We start from the raw sequence: 25,428 nt of genomic DNA on the forward strand, positions 1-25,428 counted from the left end.
TTTGATACCGAATTTGAATTCAGCGCCCCAAAATCCATAGGAATACGTGTGTCTTGTTACCAGATCCGCACACTTTTTTTGTGTGGCTGTGTTATCTAGAAATTACTTTCAGTGAGTAAGACAAGTTTTAAAAAATGGTACATTATAAACAAATTAATGAAACAAAGTTATTTTTCGGGATTGTCAAGGTTTAGCTTATTCAATGCCATTTGTTTTCGGAAGCGACTAATAATATGTTTCCGATGACTCTGCTATGACACTTATTTGTTCATCAAAATTGTTTAAATCATTCATGATTCTTTTGAATTTAGACAGTTTTATAGCAAAAAGTCGTCGCAAAGACATTCTAAGTTTATTCCGTAAAATATTTTCATGAAAATTGTTTGAATAATCAATCATTATTATAAATTTTTAATGTATCATAGCAAAGAGTGACCGGAAAAACATTCTTAGTTGATTTGGTAAAAAACTGAGCCTATTCGTTGGAAAATACCCAAACTTTGAATTAGTTTCTTAAAAAATTTAACAATTTAGCGTGTATTTCTTTTAAATAGCTGGATTCTGATTTTTTAAATGACCATTTTTTAAATAATTAAAAGTTAATGTAAAGTTGGAAAATATCATAGCAATAGCTCATCGGCAAGATATTCATAGTTATCACACAATTTTTTTTTCTAAACCATCCAATTTTTTGCAAATGCTTTGATTTATGTCAAACGCCATGTAATCACTAAAGGCACTTCTTAAGAATAATGTCCAGCACTTTAAACATTAGAAAATGGATACTTTATTTTTAACAATTTTTGCTTCGCTCCTTTTTTTTAAAATCCGAAGTATTTTTTAATGTTATGAATAAATTTAATAAACAAATGCATATATAAGCCATTTCACGCTAAAAACACTTCGTTCCTTTAATATAATTGCACCAAAATTTGTCGGCAATAAATAATATGTACAGCTTTTTAATATCTGATAACAATGGTTGATTGTTTTAATAAATTTGATAAACAAATGCAGAGTTTCATCAATTTTCAATCGGCAGATTTTATCAGTTTATTGTTTTTTACAAAACATGTATAAAGTAAAGGAGAATTTTCTATAATTTTTCTGTCTATGTAAAAATGTTCCACCTGGGTTATTTATAAAAAACGGAGTCACTGGTAGTCGATTTCGTAACAAAAAACTAAATCCATTCATTGACATATAGTCAAGTTATGTATTTTTTTATACAACTGCTTATAAAATTAACAATCATTATTGGTTGGTAAAATATCAGATGGGAAGGATTTTGTCAAGTGATTTAAATTGATTCCGTTGAAAAAATGAAATCTGCCGGTTGAAAATTTACGAACATTTGTATTTGTTTATAAAGTCTTTTAAAAACAATTAACGATTGTTATCAGGCCTTGATAATTCATAAATATTATTTATTTACCTGATGGACATTATTTCTAAGAAGAGGCTTTTCTGATTTCATGATCTTTTTTTCATAAATATAAATAGTTGCAAAAACTGAATCGTTTGTAAAAGAATGTCACCTTTGTTGTTAACAAAAAATTAATAAAAACAAAATGAGAAAATCGGCTCTCACAAATCTCTTTTAAATTCAGTTAACTTTCATTTTCTTCAATTCTCAAATTATATCAAAATTTTTAGCTCTAGACTAATTTATCCAGAAGAACCTTTTATGCCCCTCTGTGCACCAGGACCATTTAAGTAAAAGTGCCTCAAACTTGTCAAAATTGCTCAAAATGCGAATTTTTTCATGCAGTTTTTTTCATTTAATTGGCCAATAAGAAATATAACTTATTTTGTTTTTAATTTATATCTATTTTTTAAATTGGATTTAAGGCATACATTACTTGATAAATATCCTAAATCATTAGAAAATAGTCTACTCTGCTCTCGACTTGTGCCTTCCAATCGTTTATAAAATATTTTTCAAAAATTATAGCCCGAATAAATTTTGATCATTTTCGTTCCCTACGTTTAAGCCCAAAGGATTCGAAATTCAATAATTTCAGATGAAATTTGAATTGAAAGCATTTAAAATTTAAGTGTCCAAAAATAAAACGATTCTAAGTAAATATTTTGGTTGAGATGTGTCATTTGAAACGAATAATAATTACCATCATTCTATTATGTCATTGAATAGTTCTTAACAAATAAAAACTATTTTTTAAATGCACTTGTATAGAAAAAATTAGTTTTTACGAAGATATTAGCAAAATAGGGTAAAAATTGACCGAATCCCATGCATTTGGTCCATTGTTTTCCCCTCAGCAATCAACTAAGTGAAGTTGGCTAGTGATTGAAGTGAAAATACCTAATAGTATAATTTAAAATTAAAGTACTAAGAATCTAATAATTCTACACATGAACAATGAGGTGACATTCACAAAATTGAAAATGAACCTTTTTTAGACTTCGAGAATCAACATAAAATTTTACTGGCTTAAAAAAAGAATTTAAAATGAGGACTTCAAACTAAAAAATGAAAAACGGTAAGCATCCGAAATAGAGTAATAAATTTTTAACCCTTTAATTGAAAGTCAACAATAAAAAATTTAACTATCTAAACAATTTCAAACTATTGAAAATGTATGTGAAAATTGAACTATTTCATCATTGAAGATTTCGAGGTTTCTAGGCACACCGAAAATATTTTGCCTAAGCTCACCGAATTCTCATAGTACGCACCAAAAATATTTGTTTTTCGTACATCAATTGTCGGTGCACCTGCACAAGACCGTATTCAAAATCCTACAATTTTAAAATTCTAACTTGAAACATAGAGCCTTGCAACTGAACATTTTATAATGAGACGTTTAGATAAATAGTCAGATCTATAAATAATGCAGCTCTGAATAGTGCCGTTCCTCCTCATTCTTGCTCAAATGCATCCCCCACAATCCCGCTATCGCTTCGAGCCCCGACATTTCAATCCAGTCTCTATGAATAGTGCCACTCAAAAAGATGTACGAAAATAGACTATGTACCGCTTTTATGTTTTATAGTACAAATAATCATTAATAAAATACTTACAAAATCAATACATATACAAAACCAAGTCGTTTATGTCGACCCAAAATCGACAAAAAAACATCAAAAAATATACACTTCGTACTTGCAAGAAAAAAAGAAGAAAACTGACGACCGGCACTATTCAGAGAGAGAGAGAGAGAGAGAGAGGCGGACGCGAATTCAATGGCGCTTCCACGTGCCAAGATTGGGGGAAGCTGAGTTCCATGAAAAATACACACCTACCAGGCCATGTCCGGTAGCTCAAGTTTTTTTTAAATTCATTTTATTTCTTAAATTTTAAATCAATTTTGTTTAATAATTGAGAGAGGGCTCTCTTACAGAGAGCAGAATGTAATTTGAAGAATACTTTCAAATATAGAACATTCAACAATTTTAAATAGATGGCGCTTCATTAATTTCGGGGACTAAAGTGGGTTGACTCCAAATCGCCGAAGTTTCAACGTAAAGTGTCAAGCGTCAAAAATATTTCCATTATTATTTGGAAAAGTGACAAAATAAGTGGGAAAAAATGCCAAAAGTGAGCACAAGACGAATGCGTAGGTATAGTATACTTTAAAATATTCCTGAATTACGTGTTAAAGACTATCATAAATAAATTTATTAAGAATGTTAAGATGAAACCTAACCTCAAAATGAGGTTATTTATTTATAAGAAAAGTAGCAAAAGTAGTATTTCATTTGTTGAATGTGAAAACGAATTAGATCAACAATGACGTCATAAACATATTTATTTTCACGTATTTTTAGGTGATTTGATACTTTCTACAATTAGGTTCAATATAGAAATTGAAAGCAACTTCAATTTAGAAATTATAAAACCAAAATTATATTGCAAAATACTTAAACGGTTTATCATGCACAAATGCTGGCTGTTATGTTGCTTCGTTTGACTTTTTCCATTTGCTCGAGAAAAAGTGTCTGACATACTCCAATTTTTTCATATCGCGATCTTTTAGATAAATTGATATTTATATTTTCAAATTTCAGTTAAGAAGGTGCTATATTCGATTTTAATATTATTTTATTTAAGAATCCCTTTTAATTAAGAATAAGAACAATAAATTAATATGGGCCCGATCGGGTCCAGGTATGGTTATCTCTGGGCGCAGTGCTTGGGCCCCGATCGGGCATCGCGTTTCATTTCGAGTCTGGCCCTATCTATATGGCCTGTTTTGGGCCAAATTCTGCCCGATCTGGCCCCGATCAGATCCAAATTGGAATTTCTGCACGGGTACGTTCAAAAAATTTTTTTTAATAATAAAATGATCCTCTATAGGTAATAAATATTAAAAATATTTTTATTTATATGTTGTTATTATTTAATTTACATTTTAAAAGTTCATTTTAATTATTTTTCATTACTTCTTTTACTCATTGGAACTATTTAAATTGAGAATTAATGAATTACAACCTGAAAAAATGGTTATTCTCATAAATTACATGTTTACATAATGCCTTTCACTCTTTGATTTTTATTACTGCTGAAATTAGTTACAGTATATGGTATCCTAATTATTGTATAATATGACATTAATGAGACATAAAGTTTTAAATTATTGAGCATTAACTTTAGCAATGGTTGAAGAATGATTGTAAATGAATTTCGATTATTGGAAATAATCAAAATAATACACTTGTTGAAAATTGAAACAAACTGCTGCCAAGCATGAAGAATTGAAATGAACATAAAAGACTTTGGAAAAAGCAAACAATGAATATAACGTTTTATCTTATATTAAAATATCTAAAAATAATTCGAAACATATCTCTTTTGTTTGTCCAGGTGAAATGGCAGTGATGTACCTTTTTATGAGGTATCGATTCAATTGGAACGAAGTGCAGTTCAGCATGTTTTCTACCTACAGTATGGTGACTAATCTCATAGGTAAGTAAAAATCAAATCAACAGTTGAAGGTCAGATTTCTAAAATCAGAGAGCCTGTCGAAATAAAATCTCCTTAAAGAAAATAAAAGAAAAAGCATTGCTTTACCTCTAAATATTATACAATGTTATAAATTCATTCAATAACATTACTTGACACAGAATTTCTGACCAGAACGACAAAACTTTCGAACTTAATTTTTCTCTTCAGTTTTTCCTTATTCTCTGGGTAAATATAAGGATGGGTAAAAAATGGTCTAATTGGTTGCTTATTACGCAAAGTTTTAAACGTTTTGTTGATATATTAACGATTTCAGCAGTTTCTTTTGTGCGCTACTTCAATTGTTCGGAACGATCATAAATCTTTCTTTGCACTTGATGCATAAATTTTAGATTTTGTATGATTGTCAAAGCCTTTAACTATAATTTGAATAATTTATTACTTGCTGAATAAATTTGAAAAGTTAACATGAGAATTTTAATAACTTATGCCACAAAAATATTCTTTATTAGATTGTGCAAAATTTTCATTTTATTTTTTTATGCGCAATATTTTTTTACTGTAGCTGAAACATCGCCGTCGGCGAAAAAGCGTTTTGAGAAGACTCATTAATAACACAAAGTAGGTTGAAAAAAAAGTATTAATATTTATACTGAGTGAGTTACGCCTGCCCCGAAATGGCTTAATGGTGTAATCATAATAATAATAAATAAAGTAAATCCTGAGGTATCAAAAGTTCTGCAGCTCATTTTAATGTTCTATTTAATATCGAAATGATGTACGGGCCCTACCCCACGATCAAACCCAAAGTTGATTTTTTTTACAGATCTCACCAAATAGCTTAGCCAAAATGTTTTCCGAAAGAGTTCTATCATCAAACGCAAATATCTCAAACCTTAATCGAGACAAGATCTAAAATGTATAGATGTATTTTACGACGAGCAAACAAACGCAAATACGAAATTAATTCACAAGAATGGAATGTTAAACTTCTCAATATCTTCAGAAGTTAGCTTTACATATAGATTTGAAAATTTTATTTAACAACTGTGGTAAACAATTCAGAGTTTTTAAGTGAAAAATCACATACCTTGAAGTATCCTGAATGAAAAAAATGTTTAAAGAATGCAAAAAAGTTAGTTTAAACATTGTTTTTGCCGAGAAGAATCCAGAACTATCTTCACTTTTTCTTTAGGACTTTTGGTTTTTTTTTATAATGAAGGATAAATAATCAAATCCATATGCGCCATGGGATATCGTAAAGGTGTGTGCGTAGAGAGGGAAAAACAATGTTTAAACTAACTTTTTTGCATTGTTTGAAATTTGTTTCATTCATGATACTTCAATGTATGTTATTTTTCACTAAACAACTCTGAATTGTTTACCACAATTGTTAAATAAATTTTAAAAAATCATAAACGATATAATTGTTTAAATAATTAATTTTTTTAAAGTGAAAAAAACACCTGGAGATATTGCCGAGAAGAATCCAGAGCTATCTTCACTTTTTCTTTAGGACTTTTGGTTTTTTTATAATGAAGGATAAATAATCAAATTCATATTCGCCATGGGATATCGTAAAGGCGTGTGCGTAGAGGGGGCAAAAACAATGTTTAAACTAACTTTTTTGAATTGTTAAAATTTTTTTCTCATTCATGATACTTCAAGGTATGTTATTTTTCACGTAACAACTGTGATTTTTTTACCACAATTGTTAAATAAATTTTTTTAAATTATAAACAACGTAATTGTTTAAAAAATGACTTTTTAAAACAAGCGAAAAAAATACCTAGAGATATGGCTCAGAAGATTCCGGTGCTGTTTTTAGTTTTTGCCTACGTCTATTATTTCATTTTTTATTCAAGGTCGAATTTTCAAATCTATATGAATAGCTAAGTTCTGGCTCGTCAATAGTGGAAATAAATTATAGTGGAAATAAAATTCCATGAAATCCTTTCGAATCTCTTCAAATACCTAAAAAGATTTAAGATCCGTTAAAATATTTCAGAATCCCTGAAATCTGCAGAAATCCCTAGAAGTCCCTTGACATTTCATTTATTCCCTAAGGTTCTCTTAAAAATCCGTTGGAATCTCTTAAAGACTTTTAAATATCATTGCGACATCCTGGATATCCTTTTAAAATCCTTTAAAATCTATAGAAATTCCTTACCATCTTATATGGAATATTTTAATTTCTTTTGAAATCATATGAACCCCTCAAATATTGTAAAATGTCTTAATATTCCTTGAAATCTTTTAAATATTCTGTCATCTTACTAAATTTTTTGAAATTTTATCAAATCACTCGGAGTGTTTTAAAACACACTAATTCTTTTAAACCCTTAAAAATGTTTATAATCCTTCTAATATATTGTGAAATTCCTCAAAATATTTTGAAATCCCGTATGAAATCTTGAAACCTTTGATATCTTTTAAACGTTTTTAATTTTTAAAGCCCTATGAATCCTTGAAATTTGAAAGAATTCTTGGAAAGTCCTTGGATATCCTATAAATTCGCGTAGGCCTGCGGTGAAATCTCCACAAAATCCTTGAAATACTTTGAAATCCTGTGAATTATCTTTTAATTCGTAATACCACTTAAATTCTTTTTAATTTCGAAAACTTTAAAATCTTCTGAAACCAAATTGCACATGTAAAATAAAATAGTATGAGCAACAAGTGTGGTTTGGCAATTGCACCCTCGTGCGTCCAACGCCGCACTCGTGGACAATTGCCAACTTACCACACTTGTTGCTCAATATACTAGTAAATGTAGCAATATTTTTTATATAATGGGTCACAAAAATTTGCAGCTGTAGGTTATATTTCAAATTTTTTTCACACTTCTAGCTAGGTTAGCCGAAAGACTTTAGGCGTTAGGAATTAGGAATGCGAAAATAGGGGTTCGAACCCGTAGCGATTAAAAATTTTGATAGCGTGCTATTATAAATAGTGTAGTGATTGTGTAATAGTAAATAATTGTGTACCTAAACATGTGAACAAATATTAGAGTATAATAGTAATAATTTAATAATAATACAAAAGATTAATTTTTTGCGGCAAAATTTTCGATATTATAGAACTATATAACGTTTTTCGTAACCTGCCTTTTAATGGAGACTCCGCCACATCGGCCTTTAAATTGTATTGAACTTTGTAACACATTCCGTTGAATAGTTCAATGCAATGTAAAACAAAGACGATTTTAACGTTTATTAAACTACCCATCGTATCCTCTACTATAGGATTAGTTCTATAAAATTGAATGGATATTTTTTCCCGTGTAGCTATATAAAAAAATCAGAGAAAGAAAAAAAGGGAATGCTGCTTTTTGTTTACTTTTCCTTTTTTCTCTCTCTTTTTTCTGTTTTCAATTGTCATTTTTCTTGTCTCTAAGGAGCCGAAAAGTGAGGTAGTAGTTTAAAGGTCGGGTTTTTACTTGTGAATATTTTTCATTTTTATTTTGCACGCAAAATTATTCATGAAAAAATAGATTTCTTTTCGATCTTAAATTAAAATTATGGCAAATTTCTTGCTGGTACCGCTGAAGAAGTTTTTTGCCGGTACCAGCAGAGCTTCCACTGCCTTTAGAATACACTAAAGGCTATGAAAACTTATAAAATCCCTAAAATCAGTCAAATATTTAAAAATCTTCAGAATATCGAAAAATTATGAAATTTTGTAATCAATCAATTTTTAGATGACGAATATGTTATTTTGGACAATCTAGTGATGTTTATTTGATGTTTGATCTATTGATATTTACTAGTGACTGTAAAATAATGTTGATACTAATACACAAATCTAAATCATATAAACCCAATCCGTATATCACTCTGCTGCAAACAAATTTGATTCCACTTCAAGATCAAAGTAATACCCCATGATTTTCTGTGAATTAAATATTAAAAGGACATTAAGGATAGTTTAAAATCCTTCTAGAGTAAAAGAAAAATCGTAAGTTGAAAAACTTGAAGAATAAATTTTAAAGAAAATAATTTCACCAGATTGTTCTGGCTAGACTGGTTAAATGAATAAGTATTCATTAGTGTCTTCTATACTGGCAGAAGTCACTATTGGACATTCACTCTTGAAGAATAAAGATTAATTTATAAATGTAACATATAATGAAAATTATAATGAATTCTTCGAAGTTTTTGTCTGACATAAACGTGACAGAGAATTAGTATAAAATCAATGCTATTTTCTTTTACAGGCACTGCGATATCTGTCGGAGTCTTCAGTCACGTTTTGAAAATCGATGACGCTGTTGTGGGAATTATGAGTTGCATGAGCAAAATTCTTTCAAGTTTTGTTTATGCATTCGCCACCACGAACTCGATCATTTATCTTGGTTAGTTTCTATAATTTCTAAAGGTTGATAAAATTGCGTAATGACTGGTAAAGCTTTTATTGTTTTTATTTTACTTATTGTGATTTTAATTATATGCTCCCGTGTAGAAATTTCCCCGGTTGGCCCTAATACAACAAGGTTTCTGGTCGGATCACGGCCGGGCTACCCCTGGCTGGGTTTCATGGACAGGAACCGGGCGGGAGACGGTCGGGCTACATTTTTCTCGAATCACGTAGTCCGGGGCCGGCCGGTTACTGGTCGGGCCAACCCTGGTTATATCCCATGGTCGGAAGCCGGCTGGGCACTGATCAGGTTAATGTTTTTGTAGAAATTACACATTTTTTAAAAGCCGCCATATTATCAAAGACGTAATTATGAATGCTACATGAATTATTATTTGAAAATTATAATTAAAGATTTATTAGATCAGTGAAACAGAAATGAGCTTTTTTAAATTCTATAAAAAAAACATTAAATTTTTTCGAATAATTTAACTTTTTAAATTAAACTGTTATCGATTCTGCTATGTGCAACAACAGAAATGATACAATTTTTATAAACTTCTCTAAAATTTACCGCCATATATAGCGCCAACTGCGTCTGGCGTCACATAGACACTCTAATTTTCAGTTTTGCACCTGGAACGAGGATGCTCCTTGCACTAACGTCGCGTCGTATTTTCGAAGTTCGCAAATAAAATCGAGACTCGCGGTTAAAATCAACCTTATTTCAGTAATTAGTTTGAAACTCCCACTTAGTGCGCGATTAATTATTATTTCAAATTAAAATATAGTCTTGTGTATATAGTTTTTACTTTCTTCCTTCCTAACCTTAAATCACCACGTGGTTTTCAAATTGCTATGAGATTCTATCATCAGGGAACAAAATTCTACTCCAATTTTCTTGTCAGAATTGGTTTACTTGATTAGACTTTTTAAGTTCACCGTCATCTTTACAATGAGCCTTAAAAGAAAACAAGTTACCAATTTCTCGCCTGAAGCAAAATTTCTTAACCGCTTTTTGGCCGGATTACCCGAACGGATCCCGGCCGGATTCCCCGACTAGCGCTCGGATTTAACCACTTTTTTAAGAAATATTTTTTTTGTGGATCATTCGTATTTTAGTTCAAAATTCTTTTGTTTGGTTAAAGGTTTACCCTTTTCGCTAAACATTAATTTTTTGCTGAAAATTCATACTTTATGGTTGAAAATGCAATTTTTTACCAAAAATGTATGTACGAATATTATTTATAAAAAATAAAATAACATTTTGTATAAATTTTGTGAGTAAATTTCTTCAACCATGTAATATAGAGACAATATTGTTTGGTTAATTAATTTTAATATAAATTTGCAGGATCTAATTGTTTAAATTTGTGGAACATTCGTAACATAGCTATCCGGCCGGGACCTGGCCGGATCCCTCATTGGATTCCTACACGGACTTTTTAATTGCAGCATTATAATTTCTTATTAATTTATCATTTTAGCTCCTTTGGTTGAAATTGTTAATGGAACTTCATTCATTGCGATGCGGTCGATAGTATCAAAATTAGTTCCAACCGATGAATTAGGTAAGCTATAAAAGTAATTGGGTCACTACTGTTCATAGTACTTTAAACTCCTCTTTTAAAATCTATTTCTAAATTACTTCCTTACTCAATTTCAATTAATTGAATATAATATGAAAAAATGAAAGGGAAGCATTATAATCATTAAAAATGAAACCGAAAAATGAATGTATATTTTATTAAATAATAACGGTTAAATAATGAATAATAGTCCATCTCAAACGTGACAATCTCATTGTCAGTTAAATATTTTATTTACGCACATATTACTATGAACGAGACCCTCATAGCTTAAAAATAGATCATTTATCATATCCGCCGCCGTAAGTAGTCAATGAAGTAAACATGATGTTTCATATTTTATTCTAATTCTTTGTTATGAGTTTTAATTTACGAAAATAACAAATTATTCCCGGAAATCATGCGAACAAAATTTAACTCAAGCAATCTACATTTGCGACGAGAGATACATACTTAACTTCGAAGTTTTATGTAGAATGATAACACAATTGTATCTGATTATAAATGATTGCAATTAACAATGATTGCACAATTTTCATTTTGTACCATTTAAAATTTCACAACTTTAAATTTAGTAATTTCAAAAATCAACCATTTCAAATAAGAAGTTTCCTAGATTGAGGCAATTCCAGCGTTAAGCACTTATTGTTAAATAATATCAAATTGAAGCATTCGAGACTGACAAAACTAAAATGTATGGTTTTGAAATTGAACAATTTTCAATGGAATGCTTTAAAAAATATAAACTAATTTTAAATTATAGAGTTAGAAATTAACATTCTTTTACTTTAAAGTGTGCAAAATTAAAGAACATTAAAGAATTTATTATTGGATTCTTTCAAAATAATGTAGGTATTTGCAACTGATAAATAGGCTCAGAACAACATTTTTTTTTCGAAAGCGTACGCAAGCACAAAATAAAAATATGTGAAAAATATACATACAAATAAAGAAGTAATGTACATCCTCCGATTTCAGATCTAATTTTAAATGCCTCAGCTAATGGGTTCGTTGCATGATTTAGAACAATTGCATTTTTCAATCAAAAATTACCTTCTCTTCATATTGATAAAAGAAATTGTGATTTTAAATACTTTATTTCCGAAAAAGTTAAATAATAAATCGGTCATATCATAAATATTATGAGGAACCTAAGTTCTTGAATCGTTGCTACCAATCAGAGAAGAAAATCGAAGATTCGTTTTATGGCTTTATTTTATAACATCCGAATTTCAAATCAGAAAATCGAATCAAATGAAAGATTTCTTGGCATGGGACAAATAAATATAATGTTTTGTATTTAGTTTTCAAGTATGCCACTGCTATAAAAATTTGCAAATTCAATAAAACAGGCTTCAAATCGATATAATAACTATCCAGAAGTAATTGATGTTTTTTAGTGAGAAAAATTTTTAAAAATAATTTTATGAAAAAATTAATAATCAAGAGTCAGTTTTTTGTCATTTTCAATGATCAAATGTTGTAATTCCTAGTGTTCATATGAAATATGACAAAAATTAATGTAGGATTATAATTAGTTAAAAGTAGCTGCTCTTTTGCAATTATTTAAAAAAAAATTAAACAAATACACTCATGCTTGTCATTCTTCCATAAATAGACTCAATTGTTTTTACGGAATCGAATAAAATGTTAAAAAAACGAAAATTGTGCATTATTTAAACACCCGAGTTTGAAATATGTCCCGCTTCACAAAGACTTCTTTAAGGGCAGAAGTACTGAAAACGTCAGACTAATTTTTTTTTAATTTTTACGAAACATCTATATAGTCAGCTGCGTCTTTTAGTCTATTGCGCAAAAAAGTAAGCGTGTTTAAGGAAATACGGTAAAAAAATTAGGATTTTTTCATAAAAATTATGCAAGTACTGAACAGTTTTTGTCATTTTTAAAAACATGTCAACAACGAATCAATGGAGAAGCATTCTTAATTGAGCCTATTGATAGAATGAAGGTGAAAATACGTATTTGTTTATAAGAATTATTCAAATAATTAAAATTTGCAGTCAATTTGAAAAATATGAAAACATATAATCATTGGAAAGATATTTTTAGATGATTAAAAAAAATGAAACTATTCATAGAAAAAAGATCGAAAAGTGCATTTGGTTATATAAATTTTTTAAATGATTACCCTTTATTATTATTTATTTTGTTTATTTATTTATTATCATTATTTATTATTGATTTTGTTCTATTATAATTGAGTTTAATAATGAAGGAATGGCAAAGCATGGATACGCTTATAAGAATTGTTTAAATGGAAAATAGCGAAAATTTGAGCGTTACTATTCTTAATGGCAAATAGTATAAACAAAATAACAAATTTATCATTACGTAATATCATTTATGAAAAGCTAACTACGACAATTGTTTTAAGTTATAAATCATTATAATTTGGTTTTGGAATTTTTTGTCATTAATGAACGTTTGTGTACTTTAAGCGGAAAATTATGCTAAGAAACTTTGATATGCATCCTTAATAAAAATATTTCCCATGATGATTCGTCTAAAAATTAAATTTTTAGAATGTTAATATTAAGTATTATTTTTTATCACGTAAAATTTTGATTAAAAATTAATATCGACTGCCTTTCAAGAAATCCTTGAAAAGGTCTTATATAAAAAAAAAAAATTTTTCACTAAAAAATGTTTATTTAATTAATTTTATTATAAGCAGTTTAATATCGAGTTGAATTTTAACTACTTTTTGTTTTTAACACTAATTATTGTTAAAAAATGTAGCAATTTAGAAGTTAATGGAGAAGCTTCATGGAGAAGAGAAAATTTGATTTATTAGCACGTAAAGGAAAAAAATAAATGTTGATTTTTCCTTCTCTGGGGGACCTGAAAAGTTTTTAGTAGATGCCAAAATGATTTTTAAAAAGTCTAAGCAAGACAAAAAATCTCTCAGTTCGCATAACGCGCTCAGAAGTAAAAATTAGGAAAAAATATTTTTTTCTCGTTATTTCCAAACAAATAATTTTGTTTGTGATCCGGGTGAATGGCCAAAGTTGTATAATCGCCCGACAATAAAATCATTTTTGGTGAGATCAATACTGCATATGCACTAATATCCTCATAGTTTACAACTTTTGCAGTTCACCTACAGATCAGAAAAAAAATTTTTTGACATAAAAATGACGATAATTTTTTCTGAGGTCTGTACTACATAAGCACTTATATTGTCATGATAGGGTAATATTTATAATCATTGGTCACGTAAGGCTCTTTTAACTTTAATAATTTGTAAAAAAAAACACTATAGGCGTCGAATGAAATTCTAAAATACACAGATGGATATTAAATTTTATAAAGATTTTAAATGCCATATAGTAAGTTCAGTCTTAAAAGTAGTAGATAATTTATATTTATAGAAATTAACAATAACCTGAAAAATCACGCACATCAGATTATAGATTACTGATTTTGAAAGCACAGTGATTAGCTACTAAATCGTATAGTCATTGGCCGGAGATAAAAACTGTTTGTGGCATCACTGGTAAAAAAATCGGATGGAAATTAAATATAAATTTGAATAAAGTCATTTGCATATACCGTTCATTAATTTTAATATACCACCATGTTGTAAAATTTATATACATCTATATTAAAGTCGGTGAACCAGAGAGCGTGAAAACACCAAGTCCTTTGCTGCCTTCAAATCTTCATTACTTTCTTACTTGAACTTTTCCACTTAAAAACCAGTGTCACTTGTTATTATCTAGGAAAAATATCACGTTTCATTATTTATAATTACAAATTACTGCCAAAATTGTTTTTAATTTGTGTAAAGTACAAATATTTGTCTTTTCTAGTAAATGAACAATATGTGGTATATGAAATTTAATATACATAGTCTCTTAATGACGATTTCGTATATTGAGGTTTCAAATTTTATTTACAAATGTATATTAAATGTATTTTAAAATAGCAACAAATTTTAACAGTGATGGTTTGCACTCATAATTCAAAAGGCAAAATGACAAACGATTAAAAACATAGCCTACACATTTTTTAAACAGATTTGAATGTATGTTTGCAAGATATTAGTTATTTGCTTTTCAGATATTTCATAGCGAATCACTACATTTCCGCATAATTCACGAGGTCATTAATTGTCCATCACCCATTTATCAATATACAGACATCATTTTAAGGAGAAAATACTACTGTCGTGTAGTTTCAAACCAAATTTAATTAATACTCAAAAACTTTTCGTTAAATCTATCGTTATTATTTAAAAAAAATTAAAGTAAGTTTCAACACTTGGATACTCCTGAACTGAACAGATTTTTATTTAAATTCGTCACTCATTCAGCATCACCGATTTTATTTTACTTTGGCATTTAAACGCATTACACTCCACTAACCTATATGTGCTATAATACGCTGTGGAATTTTTTGCGCTTCATCCTATTTATACACTACCTATTAGTAATTTTATTTGTCAGTATTCTTTCATATAAGCATATTTAAATGAGGTGATAAGCCACTGGCGGGTGGGGCAATTATTCTACCGAGAACACCTAATAAATTTTTACAGTTCACTCAGTTAAAAAAAAGTTATTGACCGGAATATTGGGAGAAAAACAGCTTTTTTGTCATTTTTGTCATTTTTTGGCAATGTAACTGTAATCCGCGAACATAAGATAATGTTTAATGAGGTATTTTCTGTATAAGCACTTATAGCATCATAGTATACAACTTTTTCCGTTCACGCGAAACAGAACAAAAAATTTTTCCGCTTAAAAATAACAATAAAAAAAAAATTGTGATTCTGACCCTTGACTGCTTTATGCGAACTAAGAGAATTGTTTTTTTTTTTTAACTTTTAGAATCTCTTTTTGTTTAGTAAATAAAACTCTCGTGTAATTGTTTGTCATAAATGATTGATTACTTCTAAATGATAAATTATAAACAAATTTATGTTGAATTTACTAATTAAAAAACTAATTTCCGCAGTCTAAATTGCATTCTGCATACTTGTTTTTAAATTGAATGTGGTAGGTTTAAAACTGATAGATTATATTGTATAACGAGGCCCCTTGAAGTTAACTAGGTGTTTAATAGCGAGTAACTCGACACCAAATCTGTCCCTTCCTTTTTGCACCAAGTTTCATCAAGCTGTATTATTTAGCATGAACATAATTTAATAATGCATGGAAGAAGGGAAAGAAGAGTTCATGGAAGGTTAATAGTTGTGCATTATAATGATCAAGTGTTCTTTTGCTCTAATTGTAGGTAAAGTTAATTCCTTATTTGGAGTTTGCGAGTCTCTCATGCCCCTCGTCTATGGACCTATGTACAGTTTCGTATATCGTGCAACTATGGACACGTTTCCGGGGGCCTTCTTCATACTTGGAGGTGTTCTTACTTCTCCTGCTGTTTTCGCCTTCTTGTAAGTATCCTTTCTTACTTGATATCATTCTGCTTTTATTTTTTATTGCAAACAAAAAACACAAAAAAAGACCATGTAAAAATTTGCAAGTAGGGAAAACTAGTACGATGTGGGGATACCAGTACAAGTTGAATAATAATTAAAAGTGATTGGGTTTTAAAGAAAAAGTTCTGTAGTATTTTTTTATGTATAGCAATATTAAAAGCGAATTTTATAATCAACCTTTTTACAACTTCTTTGCTATTTTTTAATTGAAAGCTGATAAATGATCATTTATTGAGGAATTAAACTGCATTCACTATCCTTTCACTGGTTCCTTCAATTCGTCGAACTTTTGGATTTATAGACTGCTCAAAGGATCACGTAAAAACGAATAAAATTTAAGGGAATTTCCGTGTTTTAAAATTACATGTCAATGTAAAAAATAAATGTTTTCATCAAAAAAATACTGTAGAAAAATTGTCATACACCCCTCGTTGGTTAAGATGAAGACAATTTCTGGGAAATTGTGTGAACATTTATAATAGATTTTCCGTCATTTCTAATTCATGCCATTTTTAGGATACGTAATTTATATAATTTATTGATATTTGACGAAATTGGCATTCAAGCCAGGATGTTTCAAAATAGAGGCATGCACAAAAAATGTTGTAAAATTAAAATTAAAAAATAATTCATTATTATATTATTATTAAGATGGAGAAAAAAGCAGTACACTGCCGGGAATGATAACAAATTTACAAAGTTGATAAATTATTATCTGCTTTTAATTTATTTAATTTCTTCAATAGTTCTAGAGCATATTTATAATACGATGGACTTATTCAACATAGCAACGAGGGGTGCATGCCAATTTTTCTACAGTATTTTTTCGATAAAAACTCTTTTTTTACATTGGCATGCAATTTTAAAACACGGAAATTTCCTTAAATTTTATTCAATTTTATGTGACCCTTTGAGCCCTTTGGGCTACTACGTACCGCATGATTTTAATTATTACACCTTTAATTTGTTTGAACTACCTTACATTATCAAGGCAAACAGTATACAATCACGGAAAAAGGCTAAATTTTTTCACAAATTGCAATGTGATTTTCATTGTAGCGTGAACACATACATATGTTACAAACCCTTTTATCTTTATTCTCTTAGGGTTAATTATTGACCCTTAAGAAGGCATGCGGTATAAAATGAGACACCACAATCTGTCATCAGCTCCCGGTCTATTGAAACTGATCCCGATTATATGACGGAAATATTTGGGAATCAAATATATTGTATTTTTAGGTAAAATATGAGATAGTATCTTTTGCGTGTAGCCAACAAAAATTTCCAATGAAAGTAGGTCTACTTGATTATTTAGGTTAATTATGAAAAAATTTACGAAACTTTTATTTACAAGTTTTATCTTGTGAACATATTGACATAATGTGATTTGCAGAAGTTTGAAGTATAATCTACATACATTGTTTCAATTCCTCAAAAAGGCTGTTACAAATATTCTTAAATTAACGTAGTTATAGCTTTATAAATTAACGGAAAATTTTACCAAATTTCCGAAATTTTTCATAAAATTATGAAAATGTAACGGAATTCTTATTAAGTTTATCTGAAGTTTAATACTTTGCTGTTGCAACAGTCTAATCGTAAAATTTTTTATCAGAAAATTCCATAAATATAAATGAAAATTACGAAATGTTTAACAGATTTTTTTAAATTATCTTAAATTTGCTAAACTTCTGACTTAATTTTCCAAAATTTATTATAATTTTCCGAAATTTATCAACTAGATGAAATAATTATACCGAAATTTTAAATGAACTGAAAAGATAAAACTACAGAAAATGCTTATTAACGAAATGAAAATATTTTAAAGTAACGGTTAATGAAACTAGGAAAATTCAAAAAATGACCAATTACATAAATTATTGAGTTCCTGAAATTATATAATTACCGAAATTTTAAAACCCGAATTTTCAAAATGCTATAATTTCAAATATCCGGAATTAGTAAATTATTGAAATTTTAAATTTATAAAATTTCGAATTTCCTCAAAAAAAAATTATATTTAATACTTTTGTCGGTTAGAAGAATGATTTATTTTGCGGGTATACACGATATACATGTATAGTTTGAAATCTTGAAGCGCTTTTTTAATGCAGATGCATTCAGTATACACGATATGAAATAAAATATTATTCTAACATATAAAAAGTATTAAATTTGAATTTTTTGTAAATTTGACATTTTCGGGAATTTGAAATTTTGGTAATTAGAACTTTAGGGAAATTAATATTTTCGAAAATATATTAATTTCGTTTCAAAATTTGGGAAACTTGAAATTTCTGAATTTTTCTAGTTTCCTTAACTTTTACTTTTGGAATATTCCAATTTCGCTACTAAATGTTTTTGGTATCTTTTCACATTCGGGATTATTCTTTTTCAGCAAAATTATTACATCCCAATATATAATATTTGCTTCTTTGAGGCATAAAACTAAAAATAATCTTTAAGAAAGTATTGATAATAAATCCAATAAATTTTATAACCTTAACAAATGGATAAATAACTCATATTACTATTAATCTAAAATAAACAAGAAAACATCAAAGGTGGCCTTTTTTAGAAATTTCATTTTTAGTTGTTTTTTTCATGTACGCCACTTTAGTGGTTTAAAAAATTAAAGTCTTTATAAAGGAATTGCAAAAGTATAGATCGAACTCTAAGGTGTTATAAAGAAAAGAAAATTATGTTAATTTGCTCCTAAGATACAACTTTTCATAGAAAATTTTGATTAATTTTTTCACAATTCACCTGAATATTTAAGTAGACCTTAGTTCATTAAAAAAATTTGTTTGTGAAAAACAAAAGATACGTGACTCATATTTTACCAAGGAAAGCAATACATTTGAACCCCAAACAATTCCGCGACATTATCAAGGTCACACTGTCAGATTTCGTATGAAATCTGTTACCTGCATCATGATCTTATCGATAAATTCAAGCAATGCAAACAGATAATGTAATGTAGAATATTGCAAATGAGATATAATGTATAATGATATATAATGTAGAATATTAAAAAATAGAAGTGTTGTAAAACGCAAAGTTGAAAAAGTATTAATATAAAATTTTTTGAAATTTTACTAATTATATAAATAAAAAATTAAAGGGGCCAGATCGGGTTCACATTTTGGATACCCGCATCAGGGCCCTGTTGTCTAGCGCTAGTTTCATTTACGGTCTAGCGGCCCGACCGCCGCCACACCAAAATTTCTGCACGGACCTCCGTTTACAGACTTCTTTTCCCCACCTTGCGTTTACAGACAGGGTCTTTTAAACCCTATTCAGTTTTTGAACTGTTTCGGACTTTAAAAAAAAATAGTAAAATTCAGAGTTATTTTTTTAAGTTTCTACTACACGCTTCAATTGTTACTGGCATCAAACGTTAAACATTTTTTAAAATAAAAATTGAAATTTGGGAAAAAATAGAAAAAAAATGATGCTTGTTAAAAAATTCATAATTCTGCAACAAATAAATTTAAAACAAAATCGTTACAGGGTTTGAAAGCCAGAATTACAAGAAAACTTTAGGTTTCTAATATGAACGCCCAAAAATAACAATTAAAGCAAAACATTTAATGTTCACTATCTGGTGAATATACTAACGCGGTTTACAGCCAGGATCTTTTATGTCACAGCACGACCTTTCACCGCGCACCGCTCAAAGGTTAACTGAAGAACTGCGGCGCCATTAATAGGATCTTGACCCTATTAGTACCTAGATTTTTTAGACGGGGGAACCGATCTTCCATATTTTCCTAAAGGCATGACATATCAGTTTGAAAAATTGTTTGTGCCTTAAAATCCCCTGTCTGTAAATTGAGGGTTAAATACGACACAGGTTAGGTAAAAATTAAAGAGCAATTTGGGATTGTTTTTTCACGAATTTATGCACAATGTCCTTCCAAAAATCTTTTGAAAGTCTTAAAATGTAAATATTCACTTTGCACCAGAAAAGTACCATCTGAATAAAATTGCAACGTTTTAAAAAATTATAAAATATAAGATAAAAGGCTAATAATAACACATGTGATTGCATTGCTACTCTTACAACGAATGCTTCAGCTTTTATTTGGTATATAATATTTTCTCCACTTGTTTGTTATTTATTAATACTATGACTTTAAAAGTTTTTCTATCCACCTCGTACTGGTTTCCCCTATTTCGAATTCCATTCTACTTTTATGATTTCTTTTTCTACAAGGAAGTATTTTCTTTTTCTGATATTTCATTACAATAGTTTCTGATAATTTCTATGAAAAGTTTTGAAAGAAATGTAATCATTTCCTAGTAACTTTGATTTTTAATCTTCTGATCGTAAGTGAAGCTAAAAAATGATGATAAAGAACACCGTTAAAGTCAAGTTGCATAATATTGTGTACGGAAATTAAAATATATTTCACAAGAAGAGGACTCGTATTTTCATCTCTTGTTCAGACAAAAAATATCAATGGAGTGTCAGTGAAAGTTAATAAGTGATAATAAAATATGTTTATGAAAGAACAGAACGTAATTTTGGTATGCATGGCTGGTTTAAGGATTTCAAGTCTCATTTAGAGAATCACAAGTAGTATCAAGACCTTTTTCGTCTATCAGAAAAGGAAATGTTGATCATTAACCTTCGGCTCTTCGCTTCTTGCAATTTCAATTTATTTATATGCCTCTTCATTGTTTTTTTTTTTTGCTCACTGATGGTTAAGATTGGTTAATTATTATGTAAAATGTACTTAAATGACTTAAATGATCAAAAGCACCTTCTCGAAATGTTACGACTTTGAATCTTCTCATATTTTTTCCTCGGTACTCTATAAACTGCAGTTTTTCTTGCCTCTCAGGTGCTTTTTCTAAATTCACATTATCGTGGTTACAATAGTTACTACAGTTTAAAAAACTTAAAATAATTGAAATTTATATTCTTTTCCGCATGATAAATTATTTTATTTTTAAAACAAAAGATATAAAGTTTTAATGAAAATAACTCACTAAATCATTGATGGTTCAAAAAATTTGAATTCTACTAAGATTATTATTATTATTATTATAAATATGTAACTATATTAAAAAAACATTTCTGTGGCGAAATGTTGTCACAGGCTTATACTGCCCAATATGTCGAAGGCATTTTTGGTTAGAGTTGGATTTTTATTTGATCATTTTTGCACGGGGCTCTCCCGGTATATATCGTCCGTCACAGACGCATTTTTATAATGCAATCAAGTGATCTGATGAGAGCAGTCTGCCCAGACATATTGGACAAACCCTGGTTTTTACCCCATCATTGACGGACTGGGTTGCAGTCAAGTACACGATGGGGAGACCTACAGCTTAAGGTGGGTTCCGAACCACCAGAACCTCGGTAAAGGTACATTGAAAAATTTCCAGAGATACCGGCTCAGGGATCGAACCCCGGACCTCTGAGGTGAAGTCCAAGTGTCTAACCAACTGAGCCACCGACGCTCTAATAATAATAATATAATATAATAAAAATAAAATAAAAATAATATAATAAATATATTATTATTATTATACCTTTAAGCCATTTCCCTTTCAAGCAGGGCGTACTGGCCCAGTAAAGCCTGCCGGAGTTCCAGTACTGTCTGGCTGTATTGGGCCAGTACTGTCTGGCTGTATTGGGCCAGTACTATGCCAGTACTAGCTTTTAATGCTTGACGGTGCTGGTATGTCAGTACTGGCGCAGTACTAATTACCAGTACTGGGGAAGTACTGGCAAACCACTGACATACTAAAATACCGATGGTTACTCGAAAACCGAAAAAATTATGAAAAATAGTTATATGTGATAACAGTGCCCGTTTCCCATATTCTGACGAATTATTTAAGTCTGGTTTAGGATAGAGGTGCGCATTAGTTTTTGAATTTGCGCTTGTTTTTCTGCGTTTTTTTTCTCTAATTGTGTCTGAGTCAGTCTGTGTTCATTCATCATCTGCAGGCGAAATTTGTGAGCCAGCACCTGTGGACTCGCGCGGCTCTTCTCTAAATAATAAAGTCAGCGTAAACTATTTCTTTAAAAGTTGGATTGTTTGTCGTGAATTGAAGAGCCCACTGCTTCGACCGAGGTTGCTGATCAATCTCTCTAGCAATCACCCCAAGTGAAGAGCCTCACAACGTCATCATCTGAAGCTCCCCAATGGGGCCCATTAGTGCACAAAGTTCTATTCAGGCGTCATTCACACTACTGACACACTTTTTATAAATTATTTGTCGCCACACTTTTCTGTCCTGGCATACCTCTAAAGCTTCCTTCACGCCCATGCATTTTGTTATGCAAGCTCTTGTATTTCTATATGGCTTCTTATGTCTCTTTGATTTAGGGTTTCCTTTACACATTCTAATCATTTTTTTTCGCGGTCAGGCTCTGGGCCCACTACACTAAGACACTTTTTGTTAGAACACATGAAAAAAAAACGAATTAGAATTTAGTATAATATCTTTCCAAAATAGGGAAAACCGAGGTTTTATTATACTTATTCGTATTACATTACCGAAGTTTAATATTATCTTACGAGTATTTATAACACGAAGACGACAAAGTCGTATTCTAAATAGGAAATATTATGAATTTTCATTTCAAGAATTAACACTATTTTAGAAATTGATATTGACATTATGAAGTTGACAGAAACCTGAGCGCACAGCAAACTATGAAATCATTATTCTTTATTTTTCTTATAATTTCGTTTGAGAATGCTCCTCGAGTGTTTTCGCCGTTTTTCGATCGAGCACGATTGTGCAAAGCCGAACATGGACCGCATGGTTATGTTTCACAACATTATAAATAAAATTTAACTTCTTTCTATTTTCAATTAATTCGTTTACTGTGGGATTTAAAACATTTATAAAATATTACATCTAAATACACTCAAGTTTATTATACTGAGTTACTGCGATATCAAATTAGATAATGTTATTCGTAGAAGAATATAATCAGTTTCTTTTTAAACAATATGTGTTTATACCAAATTAATTATTTCAATGAAAGTGATAAAATGTTTAAATTATATATTATCAGAATATCTAAAGCAACAAATCACTCGTGAAACTGGGCTCAGATATTGGTCCTACTGCCCTGAGTTGTCAAGCGACGGGACTTTGCCGAGATTTTTGGCAAATATTCCATGATGTAAGTTAGCCGTAGGGCTAAGTTGTTAGGGATGAAGTGCGTTAGTGAATTTAGGTAAGTTAGGTTTGAATCGGACCGTAGCGATTCCGATTTTTCATATCGATTAAGCGTGCGATTATGTATGACGTGAATAAATTAAGTATATAATAAAAAAAATAATCGCTCTCAAATGACGTTAAAAAGGCATTTTTTGTTTACACGCAGCATCAGTATGAGCCTTTGTTTATTTATGCTCGTCATTGCGAATGTTGTTAAAAAATCAAAAATATAAAATATAAGTAATTTAACTAGACTCGTTGGAAGTGCTAAAGACTCATGAGTATTTCTATGCAAAATCCAGCACGATCCGAAAATTATTAATGGAATAACGGTAATTTTAAGATTATTTCTTAAATTAACTCAGCCCGTAGCAAAGCGTTATCCCCTAGCTTGCCTATTAGGGTGACTGAGTCTGAGTCCACGTGCAATCCAGAAGCTCAATTATATATTGTCTTTTTAGTTTTATTTGATATCGTTTCACTTCTAAAAATTGATCCTGCTTTACCGATAACCCTTTTACCTTCGTTTACGCGTATAATGTGACAACGTGGGGTTTTACAATAGAATTTCTCTATTAAAACACAGTCACTTATGATCTTTCACTTACACCTATCACTTAATTAATATTAATTTATTATAGTATTCCGGGGGTTTGGGCTCCGTAGAACTAAACACACGGAATAGAGTTTTATCACTTTATTTCTAAGATACGGTAGGATTAGAACTGACGCCCCGAGCCTAGGTGTTACATGCAGACGGCACGCTTAAGGGCTAGTTTAAGGGTAGTAGTGGGACAAAGGCCCATCTAACATAGTGTAAAGTCAGTGAGGTAACGGTATATCTCACACCCCACTTTGTAAATTGTTTTCACCCCGAAAAACATTACTTTTTTGGACGAGTGCGTAGCTTAACCTCTCTCGCGCTTATTGTATTTAATGGGTCAATCTCAACGGAATCTGGGAATGCTGTTGTATACGTTACAGTTTGAGGGACATTTGACGTAGTGACATTATTATTTACGCAGAAAATTTGTATGCAAAGTTTTAGTAGGCAACCTCTAATTAATTTTAGGATGCCGCATTTGTATAAAGCAAATAGGGAAACTAACACAATGCAGGCGTAACCTAAGTATGCTAAGACATTGCTTCTTCTTTCGGTCCAATTTTTGGTTCGACGCGCATTTTTTATTTTAGTTAGAGCATTTTCTATATCGTCTAGGGTTTGACTGGATTCTCTAATATTTTCAGATTTTACATATTTTTGTAGAGGTCTATTTTAACAAGTCGAGATCGTTTGTGTCGTACGGTAGTATAATTTCTTTAGTATATCTTATTTCCCTGTATATGCTCTTTAAGGGACTAATTTGCATGATTGTACCTTCGGTGCTAAGAATACAGCTTTGGGTACTAGTTATTTTTTGCGATGATACTAAATTAACACGCTCATCAGAAGTTTCACAAAGTACATTAGAGTTGTTGGTTTCTCGGGAAGGACAATATACGAATTCTCTTGCTTTAACTGTATAAACACAATTTCGTTGATCCTAAACGGGGAAAACTGGCAATATTCTTGACTAAGTTTTTTAATACTACTTCCAATTATTAAACTCTCACAGGAATTGGTTTCGGAAATTAAGTACGAGGGTGGATCAAATATAAACCGGAATTTTACAAATACTTTTCTTAGTCAATCGCAAGCACTCTCACAGTGTAGGTTCTTGTAATGTAGTGTATTAAGAGTGGGTAAAACGCTTGGTGAGCTTTTTGACTCAGTCAATTCGTCAGTACAGCTATGGGTGAGCAACAGGTTCCAGCGTCCGTTGCACAACGGGTTATAATAAAGTTTTCAACTAAAGAAGGCGTTAAACCGTGCGAAATTTTGACTCGATTGAAGGATC

General features: G+C 30.1%; 1 protein-coding gene across 3 annotated transcripts in view; it reads left to right on the plus strand.

The window, feature by feature from the left end:
* Positions 1-25,428, plus strand: part of LOC117178243 (tetracycline resistance protein, class H) — a 62,236-nt gene that overhangs the window by 21,136 nt on the left and 15,672 nt on the right. Inside the window, exons 2-5 of one of the 3 annotated variants that reach the window (XM_033369580.1) lie at positions 4,829-4,930; positions 9,144-9,281; positions 10,771-10,854; positions 16,132-16,288. In XM_033369580.1, coding sequence (XP_033225471.1) covers positions 4,829-4,930; positions 9,144-9,281; positions 10,771-10,854; positions 16,132-16,288 — 481 coding nt within the window. The remainder of the gene's footprint in view (positions 1-4,828; positions 4,931-9,143; positions 9,282-10,770; positions 10,855-16,131; positions 16,289-25,428) is intronic. The other 2 variants (XM_033369581.1, XM_033369582.1) reach the window with 2 other exon arrangements.

This window comes from Belonocnema kinseyi, chromosome 8, assembly GCF_010883055.1.
Source record: "Belonocnema kinseyi isolate 2016_QV_RU_SX_M_011 chromosome 8, B_treatae_v1, whole genome shotgun sequence".
NCBI classification, from domain to species: Eukaryota; Metazoa; Arthropoda; class Insecta; order Hymenoptera; family Cynipidae; genus Belonocnema; species Belonocnema kinseyi.